This window comes from Mixophyes fleayi, chromosome 5, assembly GCF_038048845.1.
Source record: "Mixophyes fleayi isolate aMixFle1 chromosome 5, aMixFle1.hap1, whole genome shotgun sequence".
NCBI lineage: Eukaryota > Metazoa > Chordata > Amphibia > Anura > Limnodynastidae > Mixophyes > Mixophyes fleayi.
The window spans coordinates 203434700-203456817 of NC_134406.1; the positions used below are offsets into that span (position 1 = coordinate 203434700).

Consider the following 22118-nt stretch of genomic DNA (forward strand, 5'->3'; position numbering starts at 1 on the left):
CACTGTGTTTTTAGCCATTCCTCTATTAGGAAATACTCAGAGCAAATATATAACCAAAATATAACCGAATATATAACCTAATAAGCACTTGACGGGGAGTTCAAGAGAGTGAGCATTAGATGGGGGGGGGGGGGGGGGGCAGGCAATCTGCTTGTAATAGCATCAAATGGCATAATATCTTTAAAGTGTTACATATTTTACAGATTTAAAGGGTCACTAAGCCTAAAATAGAACTTATGAAAAGGGCATTTTGTCACATTCACAAAATTACATGCAAAAACTATCCTAGCCTAAAAGGAGTTAAGCCCTGTATTTCTCAATGATGGCTCTTCTTTGAATCAGTGCAAGACTTCATATTGACCTAAAGCTTTGACATTTTGTGAGCATTCAAGTAATATCACATGAGTGACCTAGCAGATAGGCCATGTGTAATTATCTGAAGTCTGGTGCTTACTGTAAAGAGAGGTCCTTTGTTATCTGTGAGTAAGGAGGATGACATGGCAGAAGCAACACTACTGATCTGATTCTTACATCCAGAAGAATTGAAGCCCTGCAAGACTAGAAAGGGAGTATATCTGGAGCTAATGAGGATGGTTTTTTGTCTCATTAGAACAATGGATAGTAGGTGCCTTTGTATCTCCATTGGTGGATTCATTTGTTGATAGATGACTTGGAAAATGTCCTTTTATCCATTATTTTAAAATATGATTTAGCACTGTGTTCTTTTGTCTTCCTTTTAATTCTGGTCAAATATAAAATACACACAATTCTTAGCTACTTGGTAAATGCTTTGGTACAAAGCATGAATTAGATGCCCAGTCTCATTTTATATACCCATTCAGCTTCCTCCCCTCTATCTCAGTTTTTAAATAATTGGTCTGACACCCGATCCCTGTTTTATTACTCTAAAGGAAATCTAATGCCTTTAGTTCATAAGTGAAAGCAAAATTGTGAGACCCCACCTCTCATACTATACAACCAGTGCACTTAAGAAATACAGCAGGCTCTGCTGTAGTAAGAAGTGCCAGCAGGGCCGGCACTAGCATGTCTGTGCCCCCCCTACAAAAAATACATTTGCGCCCTCCTCTTTCATAAATTATTGTATTATTTAATAATGCTTCTTCTTTTAATACAAATCAAATATAAAACTTTAATAAAGAGAGTAATACAAATAAATACATTAAACAGCAAACATTTATTGCTATATAAATAATATAAATGAAGAATATGTATTCTTTGTAATAAAATGTAAAATATTGGGCAATTTAGTTTGGTGGGAAGCATAGAAGGCAAAAAATGCCTCCTTTAAACTATGCACCCTCCTTCATCACACTGTGCCCCCTCCTTCATCACACTGTGCTCCCTCCTTCATCACACTGTTACCACATCATCACACTGCGTCCTCCTTCAACATACTGTGCCCCCTCCTTCATCACATTGTGCCCCCTCCTTCATCACACTGTGCCCCCTCCTTCATCACACTGTGCCCCCTCCTTCATCACACTGTGCTCCCTCCTTCATCACACTGTTACCACATCATCACACTGAACCCTCCTTTATCACACTGTGCCCCCTCCTTCATCACGCTGTGCTCCCTCCTTTATCACACTGTTACCACATCATCACACTCAACCCTCCTTCATCACACTGTGCCCCCTCCTTCATCACACTGTGCTCCCTCCTTTATCACACTGTTACCACATCATCACACTGCACCCTCCTTCATCACACTGTGCCCCCTCCTTCATCACACTGTGCCCCCTCCTTCATCACACTGTGCCCCCTCCTTCATCACACTGTGCTCCCTCCTTCATCACACTGTTACCACATCATCACACTGAACCCTCCTTTATCACACTGTGCCCCTCCTTCATCACGCTGTGCTCCCTCCTTTATCACACTGTTATCACATCATCACACTGCACCCTCCTTCATCACACTGTGCTCCCTCCTTCATCACACTGTTATCACATCATCACACTGCGCCCTCCTGCATCACACTGTGCCCCCTCCTTCATCACACTGTTATCACATCATCACACTGCACCCTCCTTCATCACGCTGTGCTCCCTCCTTTATCACACTGTTACCACATCATCACACTGCACCCTCCTTCATCACACTGTGCTCCCTCCTTCATCACACTGTTATCACATCATCACACTGCGCCCTCCTGCATCACGCTGTGCTCCCTCCTTTATCACACTGTTACCACATCATCACACTGCACCCTCCTTCATCACACTGTGCCCCCTCCTTCATCACACTGTGCTCCCTCCTTTATCACACTGTTACCACATCATCACACTGCACCCTGCTTCATCACACTGTGCCCCTCCTTCATCACACTGTGCTCCCTCCTTCATCACACTGTTACCACATCATCACACTGAACCCTCCTTTATCACACTGTGCCCCTTCCTTCATCACGCTGTGCTCCCTCCTTTAATCACACTGTTACCACATCATCACACTGCACCCTCCTTCATCACACTGTGCCCCCTCCTTCATCACACTGTGCTCCCTCCTTTATCAAACTGTTACCACATCATCACACTGCACCCTCCTTCATCACACTGTGCCCCCTCCTTCATCACACTGTGCTCCCTCCTTCATCACACTGTTATCACATCATCACACTGCGCCCTCCTGCATCACACTGTGCCCCCTCCTTCATCACACTGTTATCACATCACCACACTGCACCCTCCTTTATCACACTGTGCTCCCTCCTTCATCACACTGTTACCACATCATCACACTGCACCCTCCTTCATCACACTGTGCCCCCTCCTTCATCACACTGTGCTCCCTCCTTCATCACACTGTTATCACATCATCACACTGCGCCCTCCTGCATCACACTGTGCCCCCTCCTTCATCACACTGTTATCACATCACCACACTGCACCCTCCTTTATCACACTGTGCTCCCTCCTTCATCACACTGTTACCACATCATCACACTGCCCCCTCCTTCATCACACTGCACCCTGCTTCATCACACTGTGCCCCTCCTTCATCACACTGTGCTCCCTCCTTCATCACACTGTTACCACATCATCACACTGAACCCTCCTTTATCACACTGTGCCCCTTCCTTCATCACGCTGTGCTCCCTCCTTTAATCACACTGTTACCACATCATCACACTGCACCCTCCTTCATCACACTGTGCCCCCTCCTTCATCACACTGTGCTCCCTCCTTTATCAAACTGTTACCACATCATCACACTGCACCCTCCTTCATCACACTGTGCCCCCTCCTTCATCACACTGTGCTCCCTCCTTCATCACACTGTTATCACATCATCACACTGCACCCTCCTTTATCACACTGTGCTCCCTCCTTCATCACACTGTTACCACATCATCACACTGCACCCTCCTTCATCACACTGTGCTCCCTCCTTCATCACACTGTTACCACATCATCACACTGAACCCTCCTTTATCACACTGTGCCCCTTCCTTCATCACGCTGTGCTCCCTCCTTTAATCACACTGTTACCACATCATCACACTGCGCCCTCCTGCATCACACTGTGCCCCCTCCTTCATCACACTGTTATCACATGATCAAACTGCACCCTCCTTCATCACACTGTGCTCCCTCCTTCATCACACTGTTACCACATCATCACACTGCACCCTCCTTCATCACACTGTGCTCCCTCCTTCATCACACTGTTACCACATAATCACACTGCACCCTCCTTCATCACACTGTGCTCCCTCCTTCATCACACTGTTACCGCTACATCACACTGCGCCCTCCTTCATCACATTGTCACCACATCATCACACTGAACCCTCCTTCATCACACTGTGCCCCCTCCTTCATCACACTGTTGTTGCTTCATCACACTGCGCCCTCCTTCATCACACTGTGCCCTCCTTCATCACACTGTGCCCTCCTTCAACAAACTTTTCCCCCTTTGTCAAACTGTGCCTTCCTTCATCACCCTTTTGCCCCTTCATCACACTTTTGCCCCGTTGTCACACTGTGCCCTCCTTCATCACACTGTGCCCTGCTTTATCACACTGTGCCCTCCTTCATCACACTGTGCCCTGCTTTATCACAATATATCCCCTTCATCACACAGTGCTCCTTTATAGCACAGTCTCTCTCCGTTCTTTACTTACGTTTCTATGTCCGTGAGAAGGGAAGAAGGAGGAGGGTGCCGTTCGCTGGTGGATGAGCAGGAAAAGCGGGCAGAGCATAGCGCCTCTCAAGCATGGCGCCCTCCCACTTCCGCCTTACTTACCCTGATTACCGCGTCCTGCCGGCCCTTTGTGCCAGTGTGTATTGTTAATAATACTAAGAAATTAGGGCTCAATTACATAATTGCATTTCTTATGTTATTCTTCTTCATTTATTAGCACTTTGTACACATTGAAAATGTGACTAAATGCTTATAGAAGGTTCAAATGTTTTAAAACATTGATTGCTATTGAACTGTTAACAGGAGAGTTTTGAAGAAATAACAGAAATTTGCATTAAAATTGCATTATCAGCATCAAGGCCTCTATTGTAAAGCAGACTGTAAAATGCAGAATAAAATAACGCTCTTAAAAAGCATGAAAGAACACACTGTATTTTGACAAACACATGTTACAAATAGACCAAAACAGACCAAAATTGGAAGCAACTGCAAGGACATCTTGCATGTCTTTTTCACAATGGAACAAACATGCAGAAAGCATGCCAAAAAGTGCACATGTAAAAACATATGTCTGAGTCTGTTTCAGAAGCCTGTGTGATTCATCTACAATGCCACAGACTAAGGGTTGGGAATAGCAACTTGCCTATTTCTCATCCCATGCGCTGAAGTTAATAACATGCCTTTCATTTATGGAGTGAAGAATAATTTTCCATGTGAGGTTAAGTAGGCAGCTGTAACATTGGGGGTTTGTTTTTCTACCTTTCTCTAAATCAACACATCTATTAAAGATTAAACTTAATCGACTTTGATTATTTTCAACCTCAGTAACTATGTAACAATGTAATGCTTATACCAGGGCCATGTTAGGGTCACCAAATACTTACCAAAAAAGTCATGCTTTTTTTTTTTCTTTTTTTTTTTAAGTCAGCATTTGTAGTGTTAAATTTCAATATATGTTAACAACTCGTTATCGTTATTTAAACACACTGACCACAGCTTATAAAGCAGAAGCGGATAAATCATCACCTACAGGTAGACTAAATTTGGACTGAAGAAATGTGGAGTGGCATATATTTCCATTAAAAAACACACCCACATCCACACCCCAATACTAAACTACTTGCATACATTATGGTCTGGTTACAACGACTAATTTAATTGTAAAAGACTAAAAGAGTAAACATTTGCAAAAAGTCTTATAAATTCATGCAGTTACTTACTACCATTTTGAAACTAGTAAAATGCGTGTAAACAGGAGTGAGATTGGAACCCATTGTTTCCAATGTCTCCTTACAGAATTGCATTCAGGAGCATTGTGTGCATTCAATCCAAGTCAGACCTATTGAGGGTAGTGGAGTGTCCTCAAGAAAGTGTCCTCAATGGATTGTCCACCATTGACCTCACAGAACAGATATATTACTTCTCATTAACCACTGCATGTCAGACATGTTCACATTTGCCATTCAGTGTCACTGGCACTATAGCTGCATTACTAGCGCCATTGGGTACCCAGACTTAATATACTAATGTCATGCTTTCTAGAATTTAGTCAAAGACAGTATTCCTGCCTCCTGCTAGGTACACTTAACAACTGTCTATTATACAATCAATCTGCTCTGCTACAAACTGTTACTAATATAACTGTTTATGTTTTTCCTTTTTTTGTCAGATGACTTTATGCTATTGCTTTGTGCATCACTTCAAAGGGAAGTATTTGAGGATGAAAATAAGGCAGCAAATCGGATTATGGCTGGAGATAATGTGGAAATCTGTATGAATCTTGATGCTGCATCATTTAGTCAGCATAACCCAGTCCCTGACTTCATTCACTGCAGGTATAACAAGAGTGCACAGTCTGCAGGTATAGTAAGAGTGCACAGTCTGCAGGTAGAGTAAGAGTGCACAGTCTGCAGGTAGAGTAAGAGTGCACAGTCTGCAGGTATAACAAGAGTGCACGGTCTGCAGGTAGAGTAAGAGTGCACAGTCTGCAGGTATAGTAAGAGTGCACAGTCTGCAGGTATAGTAAGAGTGCACAGTCTGCAGGTATAGTAAGAGTGCACAGTCTGCAGGTAGAGTAAGAGTGCACAGTCTGCAGGTAGAGTAAGAGTGCACAGTCTGCAGGTATAACAAGAGTGCACGGTCTGCAGGTAGAGTAAGAGTGCACAGTCTGCAGGTATAGTAAGAGTGCACAGTCTGCAGGTATAGTAAGAGTGCACAGTCTGCAGGTATAGTAAGAGTGCACAGTCTGCAGGTATAGTAAGAGTGCACTGTCTGCAGGTAGAATAAGAGTACACAGTCTGCAGGTAGAGTAAAAGTGCACTGTCTGCAGGTATAGTAAGAGTGCACAGTCTGCAGGTATAGTAAGAGTGCACGGGCTGCAGGTAGAGTAAGAGTGCACGGTCTGCAGGTATAGTAAGAGTGCACAGTCTGCAGGTAGAGTAAGAGTGCACAGTCTGCAGGTAGAGTAAAAGTGCACTGTCTGCAGGTATAGTAAGAGTGCACAGTCTGCAGGTATAGTAAGAGTGCACGGTCTGCAGGTAGAGTAAGAGTGCACGGTCTGCAGGTATAGTAAGAGTGCACAGTCTGCAGGTATAGTAAGAGTGCACAGTCTGCAGGTAGAGTAAGAGTGCACATTCTATCTGAAGTTGCCATTTTGCCTTATGCCAAAACTGCAAACTGCATGTCTAACGGTTTACTGCAGTGTAGTCGTGTAGATGAGAAAGTGGTTGGATGTAATAAGATGTTACATGGGTGGTGGGGAGGGCACAAGGTCAATGGTAAGTGGAGAAAGCATACAGATTTACATACTTAAGTTAATTAAGTTGCTATTGTCTAATGAAAACAAAAACAGTACACATCTAATACAGAGATATATGTCGGGAAATGTATATGTTTTTTTCTTATATTAAATGTATTTTCAAACAATTAAATCCCCTGTTTTGCAGATCTTATTTGGATATGGGCAAAGTAATCATGTTCAGTTATCTCTTCTGGTTTGTTCTCACTATCATCTTCATTACGGGAACCACACGTATCAGTATATTCTGCATGGGCTACTTGGTGGCATGTTTCTACTTCCTCTTATTTGGTGGTAATTTGCTGCTAAAACCTATACGACGCATCCTGTTCTTCTGGGATTGGCTAATAGCGTACAATGTCTTTGTTATAACAATGAAAAATATATTATCAGTAAGTACCTTTGTTTGTTTGTTTTTACATTGGAGCTATTATATCTGCTATATCAATTTCTAAACCTCTAATGGTATTTTGTACAACTTATAAACAATAATTCAGGTATGCTGAAATAACAGAACATTTGGTATTATGCAAAATAGTATGATTTTGGTGCATTTTTGAAAAAGTATTATATGCAGCATTAAACTGTCTCTTGTTGCATATACAGAAATGTGTTGCATTGTAATTATGTAATACCATAATATGACATGTTTATTTCATCGATACGTTGTTGATTCATGTTTGCAACTTAGATACATTTTGGCTAAACTTACAGTGACTTCTGTAGCATTGTGGCATAAAAAGTGGCAAAAGACTTCTTATATATCCTTCAATATGTGTTTATGCATGAGGTAGTCAATTGCTATTTTTAACCTTGTGCCTAAATCTTAAGTAGTTTTATATTTATAATATTTTTACATGATACATATATTACATACATAATATATGCTTTAAATAGATTTATACAATGCTAAATACAAACCATAGTTAATTATTTGAATTCAAGCATGTTATTGCAGCTTAAATTTGAATATATTTGAAGTAAAACAGAGCAGAAACATTTAGTTTGAGCTTTGTAACTTAGAGAATATCAACTATTTTTACATTTATGTAAAGGATTCTGGTTGCGTTTCTACAATGCATTATGTGACATCAGCTGGGATATTGGACAATTGAGCTGATATCACCTTATGTATGAAAATAAAACGAGTCTGATAATAGTCCAATCGAAAACAGTCCAATTACCATTAGACATGTTGGTAAATGTGGATGGAAGATGATTGCTATTCGATGTGTGTGCCGTCATTTTCCAACCTCATGAAGAGGCTCAAAGAGATCCAGTTGATGGTAATAGTTAATGGTATATTTCTTCCTATTAGCCATATACATGTGTTACCTGTTAGTAGATGTAGACTGCCTGTATGTTTAAATTTAGATCTAATACTCCTAGGGCCTAAATCATTGTGGAAAGGAAAGCCAAAAACTGAATAACTTTGAACCTTAGCAATACCATGTTGTATTGGAGGGGGAGGTACATTTAAAATGTGAGGCCAGATTTATAATTGGGGTTGGGCATGTCCTAGATCAACTTTTAATGTCAGTGTAAAAATAAAGCTATCAGTTAATTGTGTCATACATGAAAATACAGCCAGTATAATAATAAACTCATTTTCATTCCTTCAATTACAACATGGTTTTGCCAAGGTTTAAAGTTACTCATTTCTTTGCTTTACTTTCCTAAATGAATGAGCCCCTAGTGTTTTGTTGTACTTATTTTTTATCAACTGCGAACTATACTTCTAATAATGTTGTACAGGATATTGTCAGATTTACTTTCAGCTCTATTGCACTGATAACACAGAGTGGCTTAGGGGAGAGAACATATACACCTAGCTTCTTCACACTCCCAATGCTAGACCAGCAACTTATTAATAGAAGTAGCTTTTATTTGCCTTTTTTGCTACAAGGTTTTGTAGCTGTATTTGTTAAATATTATTATTATTATTACTACTACTACTACTACTACTACTACTACTACTACTAATAATAATAATAATAATAATAATAATAATAATAATAATAATAATAATAATTACTACTAATAATAATAATAATAATAATAATAACTACTACTACTACTACTACTACTACATTATCCTGCATTTAGTAGAACTTTCAACAATCACTGTACATTGGTTATTGTCCTTTAATCTCTGCTAAGCAATGTATATGAATGTAAATATTTACCTGCTTTTCCAGCCTTTAAACTTTATCTTACATTCCAGATAGGGGCATGCGGTTACATAGACTCCCTCATTGAAAACAGTTGCTGGTTAATTCAGGCATTCAGCCTGGCCTGTACAGTAAAAGGATATAATATCCGTAAGTAACTGAACTAAACATATCTGGTGAAATTATCTTAATTGTTTACTTAGTGCATGAGAAGCTGCACACAAAACACTGGAGAGGAAACCTAAGTGCCTGTAAACTAATCCCTGCTATACATTCTACGCATCATGACCTACAAAGAAAGGCCTGTGTGTAAAACATGTGTCTGGAATGGCAGGCACCAGCTATACAACCCTGCTACCATCTCTGAATATGACAATAAGTATCATCAGAGGTTCACTATACATTTAACTCATACTTGCCAACTCTCCCATCCGGGAGACTCCCGAAATGCGGGTCAGTCTCACGGACTCCCGGGAGAGCTGGCGATTCTCCTGCATCTGGCCCATCAGCCAACTTCAATAAACTTAGAACCGGAATGTATGGGCGGAGGGGGCGGGGCTTTGTGATTTGCATCATTTTGGCTCCGCCCCCAGTGATGTAATGCTTGTTTGGGGTCTTTTTACACTGTAAAAAGGCCCAAAACAGGCATTACGTCACAGGGGGTGGGGCCAAAATGACGCGAATCGTGAAGCCCCAGCCCCTCTGCCCATACACCCCTCCTGCCCTCTAGGATCTCCCGGACCCGGCCAACATAAGGTTGGTAAGTATGATTTAACTTTGTTTACTTAAATACATCATTTTACTGAATAACCTCAAATTAGAACATGTGACTTTATAATTATTCACCAGGGTTTCTAAAATAATAACTAAAAATTACATGGAGGATGCAGGCAAGTTGCAGTTCAGGTCCCACTACAATTACAATACTAGCATGAATTTAAACAAAGTGTTTAGTAAAGTAAAATATATATGTGAATGTGTATATGTATGTATTTAGAGCAGTGATGTGCAACTTGAGGCCCTAAGGCCGCATTCTGAGTCTTCACCTGCGACCGCCAGCTCCTTACTGCTTTATTATCGGACCATGCAGCCTTCTAAGTGTATCAGGTTGCGCATCACTGATTTAGAGTATTTATGTATGTGTTCTTAGATGCATGTATGATACATTTATATTGACAACTTCAGATTATGTTCAGATCTTGCACACACATAGGGCCTGAGTCATTAAGGAGAGCAAGGCAAAAAAAAAGAGTACATTGAATCCTGGACAAACCATGTTGCAATACAAGGGGTGCAAATTAGTTTATTATTTTGCATGTAAGGAAAATACTGGCTGCTTTTTCAAGTAGCACACAAATACTAGATGGCTTTATTTTTACATTGAAATTTAAAGTTGATCTTGGACATGCCCTACCCCAACTATAAATCTGTCCCCACATTTTAAAATTACCTCCCCCTCCAATGCAACATGGTTTTGCCAAGGTGCAAAGTTACTTTTTTTTTTTTTCTTTGTTTTGCTCTTCTTAATGGCTCAAGTCCATAGGGTACTTGGAGCACAGCATATAGCATGTGGGTCTTTCCCTTGTTATGTTAACCAGCAATTGACCAGTCAGCTTGTAGCCTGTTGCTATATATAGAATGGGCCTTAAAAGGAATAGGGGATCAGTCTAAATAAGTCTAGTGTCCGACTGAAAAGACAGAGGGTTAGATTTACTAAACTGCGGGTTTGAAAAGTGGAGATGTTGTCTATAGCAACCAATCAGATTCTAGCTGTCATGTATTTAGTGCACAGTACAAAATGACAGCTAGAATCTGATTGGTTGCTATAGGCAACATCACCACTTTTTCAAACCTGCAGTTTAGTAAATATACCCCAGAGTCTGGTTAGCATAATTAGGAAAGATCATGGAATTGTAAAAGACCATACAGGTTGACTAAAATGGTAAAAACTTGGATTAAAACAATCAAAAAGAGGCCAATACCACACATGCTCACATATTCTCACCTTAACTACATCTTCATAGTTTGAAACCTGAGGGGGAAAAATATTGCTACATTAGAAATCAAAGTGTGTGTCCTGCTATCTCTTACAAGTGAAGAAAACACTAACATTGTTATAAGGGATCACATTTTTAAAAGCAAGACAATCAATCCTAGTATATGAATATATCCATACTAATAGATTCAGTAAGACTCATTCTCTAAATATCTTGCAATAAAATGTGTAATGATCTCGCTAAGTTGATTGGAAAAAATCAGCGAGGCCCTGACTCAAACACATTTATCTCTGATCAAATCATACCTTTACCACTAACTTTGAGTGGAGAAGGTACTAGGTCCTCTCATGAGCTTGGGCTACTGCCCCAAATATTACAATATGTCGCACACATACGTTCTGAGTAACATTGTAATGGAAAGTGATAGCAGCTGTGATAAGGTATGTTTAACATTGCAGTTATTGTGACAAGACGTAAGGTAAAGTGTTACCATATATACTAAATCATTCTGATTAAATAGAATATTAACATCAGAAGAATATTTATTCTAATGATTTATAGTTAGAAATATTTAAACCTGTAACATGTTTATTTTCTGTCTGTTCTATTAGCTATGGACCAAAAAACCTGTCAGTTGCCGAGTGGTGAGGCTGGCATCATCTGGGACAGTATATGTTTTGCCTTCTTGTTATTGCAAAGACGAGTGTTTATGAGCTATTATTTCCTACATGTTGTTGCAGACATCAAATCTTCTCAGATTCTAGCATCAAGGTAAGTGGTGGATGTGTTCATGAAAAGAGAGAATGGTTGGCAATAAAATTCAAAAGTAAATGTTTTAATTGGTTCCCTAAACATGAGCAAAGTATTGAGAATTCCACATTTAAGGTAGAAAGTGCTCAGTGCCAAAAGCAAACTGAATGTTTAGAAACAATGGGACATAGCAGTAATTACTTCTGAATGTTGTTTAATACAGGGATCAAAGTGTAATTAATGTAATCTAGCAACAGCAATGTTATACAACTACAACGTAACACAACAGAGGTAGAGACAAGCTGGTAATACTTAGAAAATATCTCTAGGCGAACCTGGGAGGTTGCCTAAAACACAGAGGTTTAGGGATAGCCTAAAACACTGAATGAGTGACAAATGTCATTCATTCAGTGTTTATATTTCTCCAGCTGTGCCCCCACACTGAGCGCCAAACTGTAAATCTGCAAACTGCTACTCCTCCATGTCAGTGATGGGAGTGTGGTGTTGGGCTATGATGTCACTGCCTAGCTCTACATTCCAAGTCTGACGGGAGCAAAACCTGTACTCCCTTCCATCTGCTAAAGTAGTAGGAGGCACTTCCACAAGCCCTGCTTCTATTCTGTTATTTTGACTACAGGTATGGGATTTACCATCTGGAATGCTTGGGACTTGGGTTTTTCCAGATAGATGTTTTTTTCTGTAAGTTGGAGAACCATGCTTAAAATATCGTAAATTACACTTAAAAGTTACCTCTAATTTTCCCCTGCCGTTCCCCTCTTATACTTTTATTTTAAATATATTAAATTGTCTGCCATATTATATGTCCTCTCTCCATTCACAAGTAAAGTTGAGAACGTCAGGTATCTGGGAGGATGGCCTACTTTCTGGACTCCCTGAAATTTAACAGCATTAACCCCTCACTGGCAGGATGGCCTACTTTCTGGACTCCCTGAAATTTAACAGCATTAACCCCCTGACTTCCTGTTCCACTGGGCCCCTGTGCTGCTGATTAGGCTGCATAGGTGGTATGTCTGCCTTTGAAGAGCAACATTTATTTACACACAGATACACAGATTCATTATTAAGGTCCACATCCATAGGTTGATGGGTCATGACCTCCTAAGAACTCGATTCCCTATTGGCTGATTCCTATGGTAATTGTTCCATGAGGTGAGGGTCATCTTTCCATGTGTTACCCGGTGTCCATCCTCATGCTCCTGCCCCTGGACCTGTATAAACTGGTTCTTTTATGGCATCTCTTGAGCTGCTATTGGGTATTTAAATACTAATATTAATTATGCCTAGCATTCACAATGTGCGAACGTTTTATGAATAATATTGGAAATGTTCTCATGCGATTGCAAACAGAATGAGACCAAAGTCGAAGTGATTGACATGTTGGAAACATTAATAACCTTCTTTACACCTTTATATTTTATATTAACTCAAAAGAAATAAAGTAAACTTATATTCATGTTATTATTTGCTGAAGTAATGATTTGGTTGCGTATTAATCGCATCGTAACCGATATTAGTGTACAGCCATTGCTGATTGCCACCTTCATCCAATTTTTAAACTTCAATAACTATAATCTGGCAGGTTGTAGGCTAATTGAAACAGGTTTTTTAACCTTTGGGTTGGTACCCAGAATATGGATTGCCATGCCAGTTAGGGTTCTTTTCTACTACCAAATAATAAGTAATAGGTGTCATATATTTATATTATTATATTATTATCAGTCTCACATCTCCTATCTATAATATTTATTATATAAAAGAAGCAATTTATTAATTAAAAACTGAACCACGCCTTGCAAAGTTGATTCTCAGACAAAATATGTTTAAGACAATCTCTGCTTTAAAATAAATTAAGTGATATAGTCGTCATATTCATCATTTCTTTGAAATGAGGAAAAGGTTTGTTTGAATAGACAACATTCTCAGGAGAATAACTCTTCTAATATCAAAACTTAATCTACGCTTTTTACCAAGTCTAAGATGGGGGGAGTTTGCAAGGTTCTCCAAAGTTTTGGGTTCAAAGGTATTACTGCGAAAGTGAAGATGGAAAATTAACTGTATTCATTTAGTGCTGTTGAATGGGTCGGTAACTTTAAAAGCACTAGAGTTGATTTGGATTGTCTTTCAGGAATATGGGCAGGTCTACCATGTATGTAGCCTTGTACAACTATGACCTATTTGGAAGTTACATCATCTGCATATGTCAGATACACTAGAGTGTATTTTATGAACTGTCACTGGAACTATATTCCCTCTTGTTGCAATTATAAAAATTGGGTCTATAACAGAGCTTCTTTAAGCCTTTAATAACATTTTACTCACAAGTATTCAGTTGTTGCTTAAAAGGTTAATAGTATATGTCAATTAATAATTTTAATATTAATTTATTTCTATTTATTTTTATTTCATTTATTATTTTCTGGTATGCACTTTTTGCAAACAAAAACCCTGAAATAACGTGAGGCAGGATTTTGGTTCTCGACTACAGGTTAAGAAGTCCAGTTAATAGTATCACCATGAAAAATGCAAGTTCTTTGATTTTCTTTCATGTTCCTTCAGAGGTGCTGAACTCTTTCAGGCAACAATCGTCAAAGCTGTAAAAGCAAGACTGGAGGAAGAGAAAAAATCCATGGATCAACTGAAAAGACAGTATGTGGATATTTCTCTCCTTTTCACTGTGGGGCAGCAATGTTTTATGAAAATTCACCTAAGCCCACACTACATTTAAATTAACATTCACCGCCACCCCTGTCACATTTTATTGTATATTTCCTCTAAAACTGTAACACAATCAGTATTTCTTGTCTTTAAAAAGGACCTTATTTACAAAGTGTAAAACATCCACGTCACTGAAAAAAAATCCTTTTGGTGGTGCTGTGCACCTTGATTTGATAAAGCGCTTGGCTTTGCAGGGCAAGATGGTGTGATTTTTGGAGAAGCAGAAATTTCTAATGACCAACAGAAGTTGAGTGGAGCAAGGTGTTACTGGAAAAGTATGGTGTAGCCTAACCTGTGTGCAGCATACGATTATTGAAATTAAGTAAAGGAGCCGAGAGGTCACCTTTTTAGAGTCGGAGATCTTGTCTTGTCCCATAATTTAATGGGACACATTTTGTACCATCCATTTGCATAAAGCACATTTTTAGCAGTATATGTGTAGGCGTACTTTGCATAATGTAAAAGAAATCTTCAGACAGAAAAATAGCCACATGTAGAAAAGCCAGTGCCAATGTCCCCTCAACCTCATCATTAATTTGACATCAATGAGGATATCCCGAGTAGTCAGTGGCGCACGCAGGGGGGGTTTCTGAGTCTCAAGAAACCCCCCTGCGCTAACTAAGTGGCCGCCATAGCGGCACTATCCTATACAGCAGCCAAGGCGCTGTCAAAGAAGCGTCCGCGGCGGTGCTGTATTGAGAATAACTAAATTATGTAAAGGATGGTGCTAAGATGTTAAGAGGTTTGCTTAGTTTTTATGTGACAGTGGACCTCTTCAGGTTTTCTGCCTCTCTACAAACATTGGCGCATCTTTAGACATCTCCTGTGTGCTGGGCAATCTCATAGCATCAATACAAAACAAAGGTGTTCTATTTGTAAATGAGGTTCACTGTGTCCTCTATAGAAGTGTGCTGGACTATTGCCATAACAGTTTTCCACTTTACCAGGATGGACCGCATTAAAGCCAGGCAAGAAAAATATAAAAAAGGTAAAGAAAGAATGTTAAGCCTTACTCAAGAATCAGGAGAAGACCACACTATTCACAAACAAGAAGATGATGATGATGAAGGTACAGTACTTTTACATGGGAAGACCCTTTGGTAATCACTGAGCAAAGCAAGTACAAAACATTGTGTATGCTTCTACAGTATAGCATAATAAATAAACAACATGTCAATAATAAAAGAATTTATACATTGCACAATTATTACAAACTTGCAATGAGAAACAGATATATATATATATATATATGTATATATATATATATATATATATATATATATATATATATAAAATCTGTTTCTCATTGCAAGTTTCCTGTTTTCTGTTTTTAAGATTGAGAAAAAGCAGAACAATATATATTTTATATAATAATTCAGAAAAATAATATAAACACATTTCTTTTCCTTTTAATGGGGCTTAATTGTCATTTGAAAAAAATTGATAATGTCATGGAATATTTACTGAAATTTTCTACTGCAAATAGCACAGTTAGAAATGTGTTTTTGTTCATTAAAATTGTCCTCCAATCATCTTTTACTAAATAGAAACTTGAAGGATTGTAACACACTGAGGTACAGTATATCACCTGATAGAGATGTTCAACATGCAGTCACTTGATAGTTGATCTGTGGTACAGGAGATAAGGAATTTATGAAAATAATTTATCTTAGAGTTCTTAGAAAAAATGCACACTACTGTATAAGATATGCATTAGTTATAACAGGTAAATATTTCCATGCTATAACTAAAGTGTATCTGATAATGCATAAGGTCACATGTCATTGAAAAAGTAATATTTTTACATTTGCTGATCTGGCATAAAATATTTACATATCACTTTAAATATGTGCAACCATCCATTCACATGTACTACACATGTAACTCAGGCTTAATCTGTGCCTTTGCTACTTATTTGAAAGGGTTCTGATTTATTATATGCCTATATTGAATATGCAAGTAACAAGAGTGGATGGATTGTCATCTATATCTGTATTGTTTTAAAGTGCTAAACATATCATTAACTTTTTACTTAAATGATCAATTAATGTATGAACATATTTCATTTTAGGAGAAGCAGAAAAAGAGAAAGTCAAGGGCAAAAAAAAGCAGTGGTGGCGGCCTTGGGTTGATCATGCTTCCAGTAGGTTTTCTCAATCATTTATCAAATATATGGATTCACGACTTATATCCTTGAGCAGAATTACCCATTTGTTTTTCTGCATGGTTTATCCTTTGTGACTCAACAGAAGGTGTACACATTGTAATCAGAGTCATGGGAATTTGCTAGCAAACGGTACCGCTCAGTTGTAGAAATGAGTACCATAGGAAAGGAAATATATATATATATATATATATATATATATATATATATATATTGGTGGGCATTTATGCAGGAAGGAAACAACAATATGTATGATGGGCAATATATAGGACAATTGTCCATGTAGACCACTGTTACAAGACTCAATGTAGTGCCAATCCAAAAACAGTTACCATTGTATGTTTTGTTAACTCATAATTATTGGTTCGTTACTAAAGTAAAATCAAATGCCTCGCCTTAATTCCAATACCCTATATAAAAAAGGCTTTAAAATCTGAAACAACTTCATAAACTACCAAGATATGAAGTAATTGATAGTGCTAAGTATTGCAGCAGTGCAGAAAAGCCGCCTACTTCCCACACAATGATGTACTGCATCTACCCTTCCACTTTTACACTTGTTTTTTTGCATAATTGTCAATTGTATGGTGAGCTACTATTTACAAAAATACATGACCCAATCTGGGGAGTCACAAACAAACTGTGCCAGTGTTTCTCTTTCCTAAAAAAAAAAAGAGACAATGTTGAATTAGAGACCTGTCTTGTTTGTAGGCTGTAAAGTATGATGTTGGCCCATATTTTATCATCTTCCAGAAATTCAATGTTTTAATTGTTTTTTTCATATTTTTTTTTTTGTTATTTCACACGTAATGCATTACTTGAGATTGAACAACATTGTCTTACTGGAAGGTGTCATAATCTACAGCTGTTTAATAAATATAGGCCAACCTGTTTAAATGTTAACCCCTTGGCTGCTAAGAGAAGCAATAAGGTTCTTCTTTGATAACAAAGGGGTTAACATTTATGTGGCGACTGTGAAGTACAAATTGGACATAAAGTATTGGAATGAAAACAATACATGACTAAATACATATGTTATTTAGCAGTATGTTTTGACTATATTAAATGTCACATTTATACTTTACATTGTTAAGGAAATTGACTGGGTCTCTCTAAATTCATTAATATGAGTCTTGTTCACATGCTACAGAAGAATATGGCTCTTATTAATATATAACTGAACTGTAGTGTAAGTAGATCATCTACTAACTCTGCAATGAGTATGTATCATTTGAGCACAGACAGTTTTGGACATTTGGATTCCAGTTGACTTGGGCAGCAGTGATTTGGCATTGGTTATTTGGGCACTGTTGCTTTGGGTGCCTGACCCCATGCCCAAATCTCTTAACGCAAGCTCTAATCCCAGTCCCAATGCTTAAACCAATACCCCACTCCTTAACCCTGATCCCCAGTAGCTAGCTATAGTGCCTGTGTCACATGTCACTCATTAAGGTCAAATTTTAACCTCTAGAAAACTAGTGCTTAAAGGAACTAGTGCCCAAATAAACTTGTGCTCAGCTGTCATTGCCCAAATGAACTTCTACCCTCTGCAATGTTTTCCTGACATTTTGCTCTTATTCTAGTACCTGAATACTCTATCACTAGTGTAAATATGTTATGATGTCTCCTGTATGCTGGTAATTACATTACTGCTTTTCAGTCATGCCATAACTTATAGTAAATGTTTTACATGTAATATTATGCACCATATGTCAACAGGGAAATAAACATTATACAAGTTTAAATAATATATTTGTCTTGATGTACTTCATACCAGAAGTATGTTGTTTTCTATTTAATGTGATCCCAATTACTTTTTCATCACTTCTGGTAAATTTTGCAAAGTGTTTTAAAATTTGGTTTAATTCCTGTAATACAATCTCATCTTCTAAAATAAGCTTTATGGCTTGACTGAACATTTTCTGATATATTTAATGGGTCCATTCAACACAAACCACTACTGTTCATACACCCCTACAGTAACTACAGTGTGCAGTATTTAGTTTATTACTTACCAGAAGTCTTGAAGGAAAGGCACATAGCACATGTTGTGTGATCTACATAACCTTCTTGAAGTGTATTTATAAACTTTTAGAGCACCTCCTTTCAGTCAATGAATGCATCTTTACTAGTTGAATATTGCCTGATCATATGAAACTATTATTGTCATTGCACTCTCCCTCAGCATCTTATCTTAGATCACCCTTCACACGTCTCTTATCCCCTGTAGCATCTAATTTCTTATCAAACAACCTCAGCCAAGTCTCCACCTCATAATGCCAACACTTGCCACCCATTACTTATTTTATACTTGCCTATGTTCCATCCCTTCTCATTCTATGGCCCCCACCCCATTCTCACTCTTTCTGCAAAATAATTAAAGTACAATAAATGCTTTACTACGTCACAAGCCCCAGATGTGTTGCTGCACTGCAGGATTGCACTCAGAATACCGTATTTCCCCATGTATAAGGCACTCCCATGTATAAGACGCACCTTAATTTTGGCCCCGAAATTGAAAAAAATAAGTATTACGCTGTCAAAAAAGTCAGGGAGAGTGTAATGGCCGGCTGCTCTGATTGTGATCAGAGCTGCCGGGCAGCACACTCTCCCTGCAATTGCCCCACCCCCTGCTGCCACTGTGCCTCTGTCCGCCTCCTCCTGGATCCCCCCGCTGCCACTGTAACACTGCCCCCTCCCCCTCAATCCCCCCGCTGTCACTGTAACACTGCCCTGCTCCCCCTCGATCCCCCCACTGTCACTATAATGCTGCCCCACTCCCCCTCGAACCCCCCACTGTCACTTTAATGCTGCCACGCTCCCCCTCGATCCCCCCGCTGTCACTGTAATGCTGCCCCGCTCCCCTTCGATCCCCCTGCTGTCACTATAATGCTGCCCCACTCCCCCTCGAACCCCCCACTGTCACTGTAATGCTGCCCCCCCCCCCCTGCATCCCCGCTACCCCTGTATAAGACGCACCCAGGCTTTAGACCCAAAATTTTTGGGAAAAAGATGCGTCTTATACATGGGGAAATACGGTATATGACTATTAAGTAAAAGCAAAGATTAATATTATATATGTACAAAGATTTCCATTATTGTAAAATAATGAAATAATGCTTTATATTTGACATACATATAAATTATATTTTGGGAAAACTTTAACAAACATAATTGGATTTAAAACAAATATATTATTATTATTATTATTATTATTATTATTATCATCATCATCATCATCTATTTCTACACTCCTCAGCTCTTTAAAATTGTGGATAAAACAAGATAAACACACAAACAGATCTTATAATACATAGGGAAATTGGTCTAGCCAGATTGCCATGGAAAAAGTGCTTTGTGGGGCTGTATGATTCAGCCACATAACACAATTGGTTTGGGGTCAGAGGGTTGTATAGAAAGAGAATGAATGTACGTTTTAAGCGAACTGTGTAAAGGAGCAGCAAATAGCTAGTATAGCCTGGCAAGGTTGAGATATAATAGATTCAATGTATTATACTTTCTATAATTTCTGCAAGTTAGTTTGTTAATTTTTTACTCCCGTGCTATTAAGTAAATAAATATAAATAAAAATATACATGATGTTTTGCCTTTCTATGTGCATGTCGGTTTCTGTTGAATTGAAGGTGTATAATAAGAGCAAAATGTTCATTTCTCATCGGTTTCTCTTCATCATCCTGACAGTGACTGTTATCTCAGTGTTAAGCTTAAATCCACACATCACTTTGTGCTCTCTACACAGAAAGTAATGGAGTGGCTGCAATTGAATAATGCTGACCATCTTTCATTTTGCTGTATTTGTGTTTTCATAGGCTTGGTAAAATGTAAAAAAAAAAAAGAGTCAAAGCAAAAAAAGTTCTGCTCAAGGATATAAGACATAGGTTATTCAATATTCTTACTAACTTGGAGGCGAAAACGGTCTTTCTTAATTTACAGGCACTAATCTGCTATTTGGTCCTTCAGTCAACATTGCTTTATTTGTCATTTTCTGCTTACTATGTTTAACTTATATCCTAGTTTATAGCTCTTCACAGTTTACTTGTTGCTGATTTATCTTTGGTGAGAAGTTGAACTGTTGCATTGAAGTCTGTCACTTTATAAATGCAAGTGTTGCCATACATGCTCAGCACTCATTGTTTACAGACATATTCCTGTACGAAAAAAGTGTACCGACTGCCTATTTAGAGTGAAAGTAGCTATATTGAGCTAAAGCAAGATACATGAGACTGTTGTCTGGAAATATACCAGGCATGAAAACCACCTCTTGACCCAGCCTCTCTCTCATACTATTATCCTACATATATCTCCTCTACTTTTTTCCTCTAAACTACTCATGTAGCTTGAGTACAACTATCTATCTCGCTTTGTCTACTCTCACTGCCTTCTCAATTTTTTTAATTCTGCCCCCAAAATTGCACCCACAAAAGTGATAAATGATCTGAAGTCCTAAGGGTCATTTATCCTGCACACCATTCACTCCATTTTTTTTTTTTGTCTCTACTTGTAGCACACCCTCCCATCCACTCCCAATATCTTTTGGGATCCCACAAGGCTGTGTTCGTAGTGCTCTATTTTTCTCACTGTATGTCTCCCCACTTGGTGAGCTAAGGCTCTCGCTCAGGCTCTACACTAATGATACCTAAATCTACTTTTTCTCATCTTATCTCTCCCTTGCTCAATCATTTGCATTTAGTCTGTCTATCTTGCATGTCCCTGTTTTATATATGCTATGTTTCCCCCCCCCCTGTCCGGCGCTGCGGAAACTGTGGTGCTTTACAAAACAATAACAACAATAAAAAATAGTAGACATGAGGCACTTTATATCACTACCTACTTATGAATTGACAGGCTGAAAATTGCTTTAACCACCAAAATGTATGCCTCCGTCATTGTGTGTATGTTAAAAGTACACTTTATATACTTGAAATTGCTGGAATAAATGCTGAATATGAGTCACAGGGCTTATGTACAAAACTTGATGGTCAGGATTTAGGTGCATTCTTCACCATGCAACGCTGTGGTTGCACATCTTTGCACTATGCCCAGTGGTCGAAGTAGGCTGGTATACAGTGATAGGCCATACCAGCACTTCTCTTACTGCCCTCATTGTAAAGTTATACAATTTCAATCGCTTACATTTTCCACACTGCCACTTCTAAATTCCCAAGCTTCTGAATTTCCACTTGCGACTACTGACTACACCTATATACAAGTCCTGCTGTAAAACAGAATTACCACTCACCACATTCAATACTGATGGGACATGACATACTCCACTGCCTAAGTTCTTACACAGCTGTTGCAGAAAAATAATATGT

The 22118-nt window shown here is 38.7% G+C and overlaps 1 protein-coding gene across 1 annotated transcript in view; it reads left to right on the top strand.

Moving 5' to 3' along the window:
* Positions 1-22118, top strand: part of PIEZO2 (piezo type mechanosensitive ion channel component 2) — a 377083-nt gene that overhangs the window by 282405 nt on the left and 72560 nt on the right. The window contains exons 25-31 of the mRNA XM_075213287.1: positions 5837-6002; positions 7113-7356; positions 9189-9285; positions 11744-11903; positions 14460-14549; positions 15566-15687; positions 16690-16761. Of these exons, the coding sequence (XP_075069388.1) occupies positions 5837-6002; positions 7113-7356; positions 9189-9285; positions 11744-11903; positions 14460-14549; positions 15566-15687; positions 16690-16761 (951 nt within the window). The remainder of the gene's footprint in view (positions 1-5836; positions 6003-7112; positions 7357-9188; positions 9286-11743; positions 11904-14459; positions 14550-15565; positions 15688-16689; positions 16762-22118) is intronic.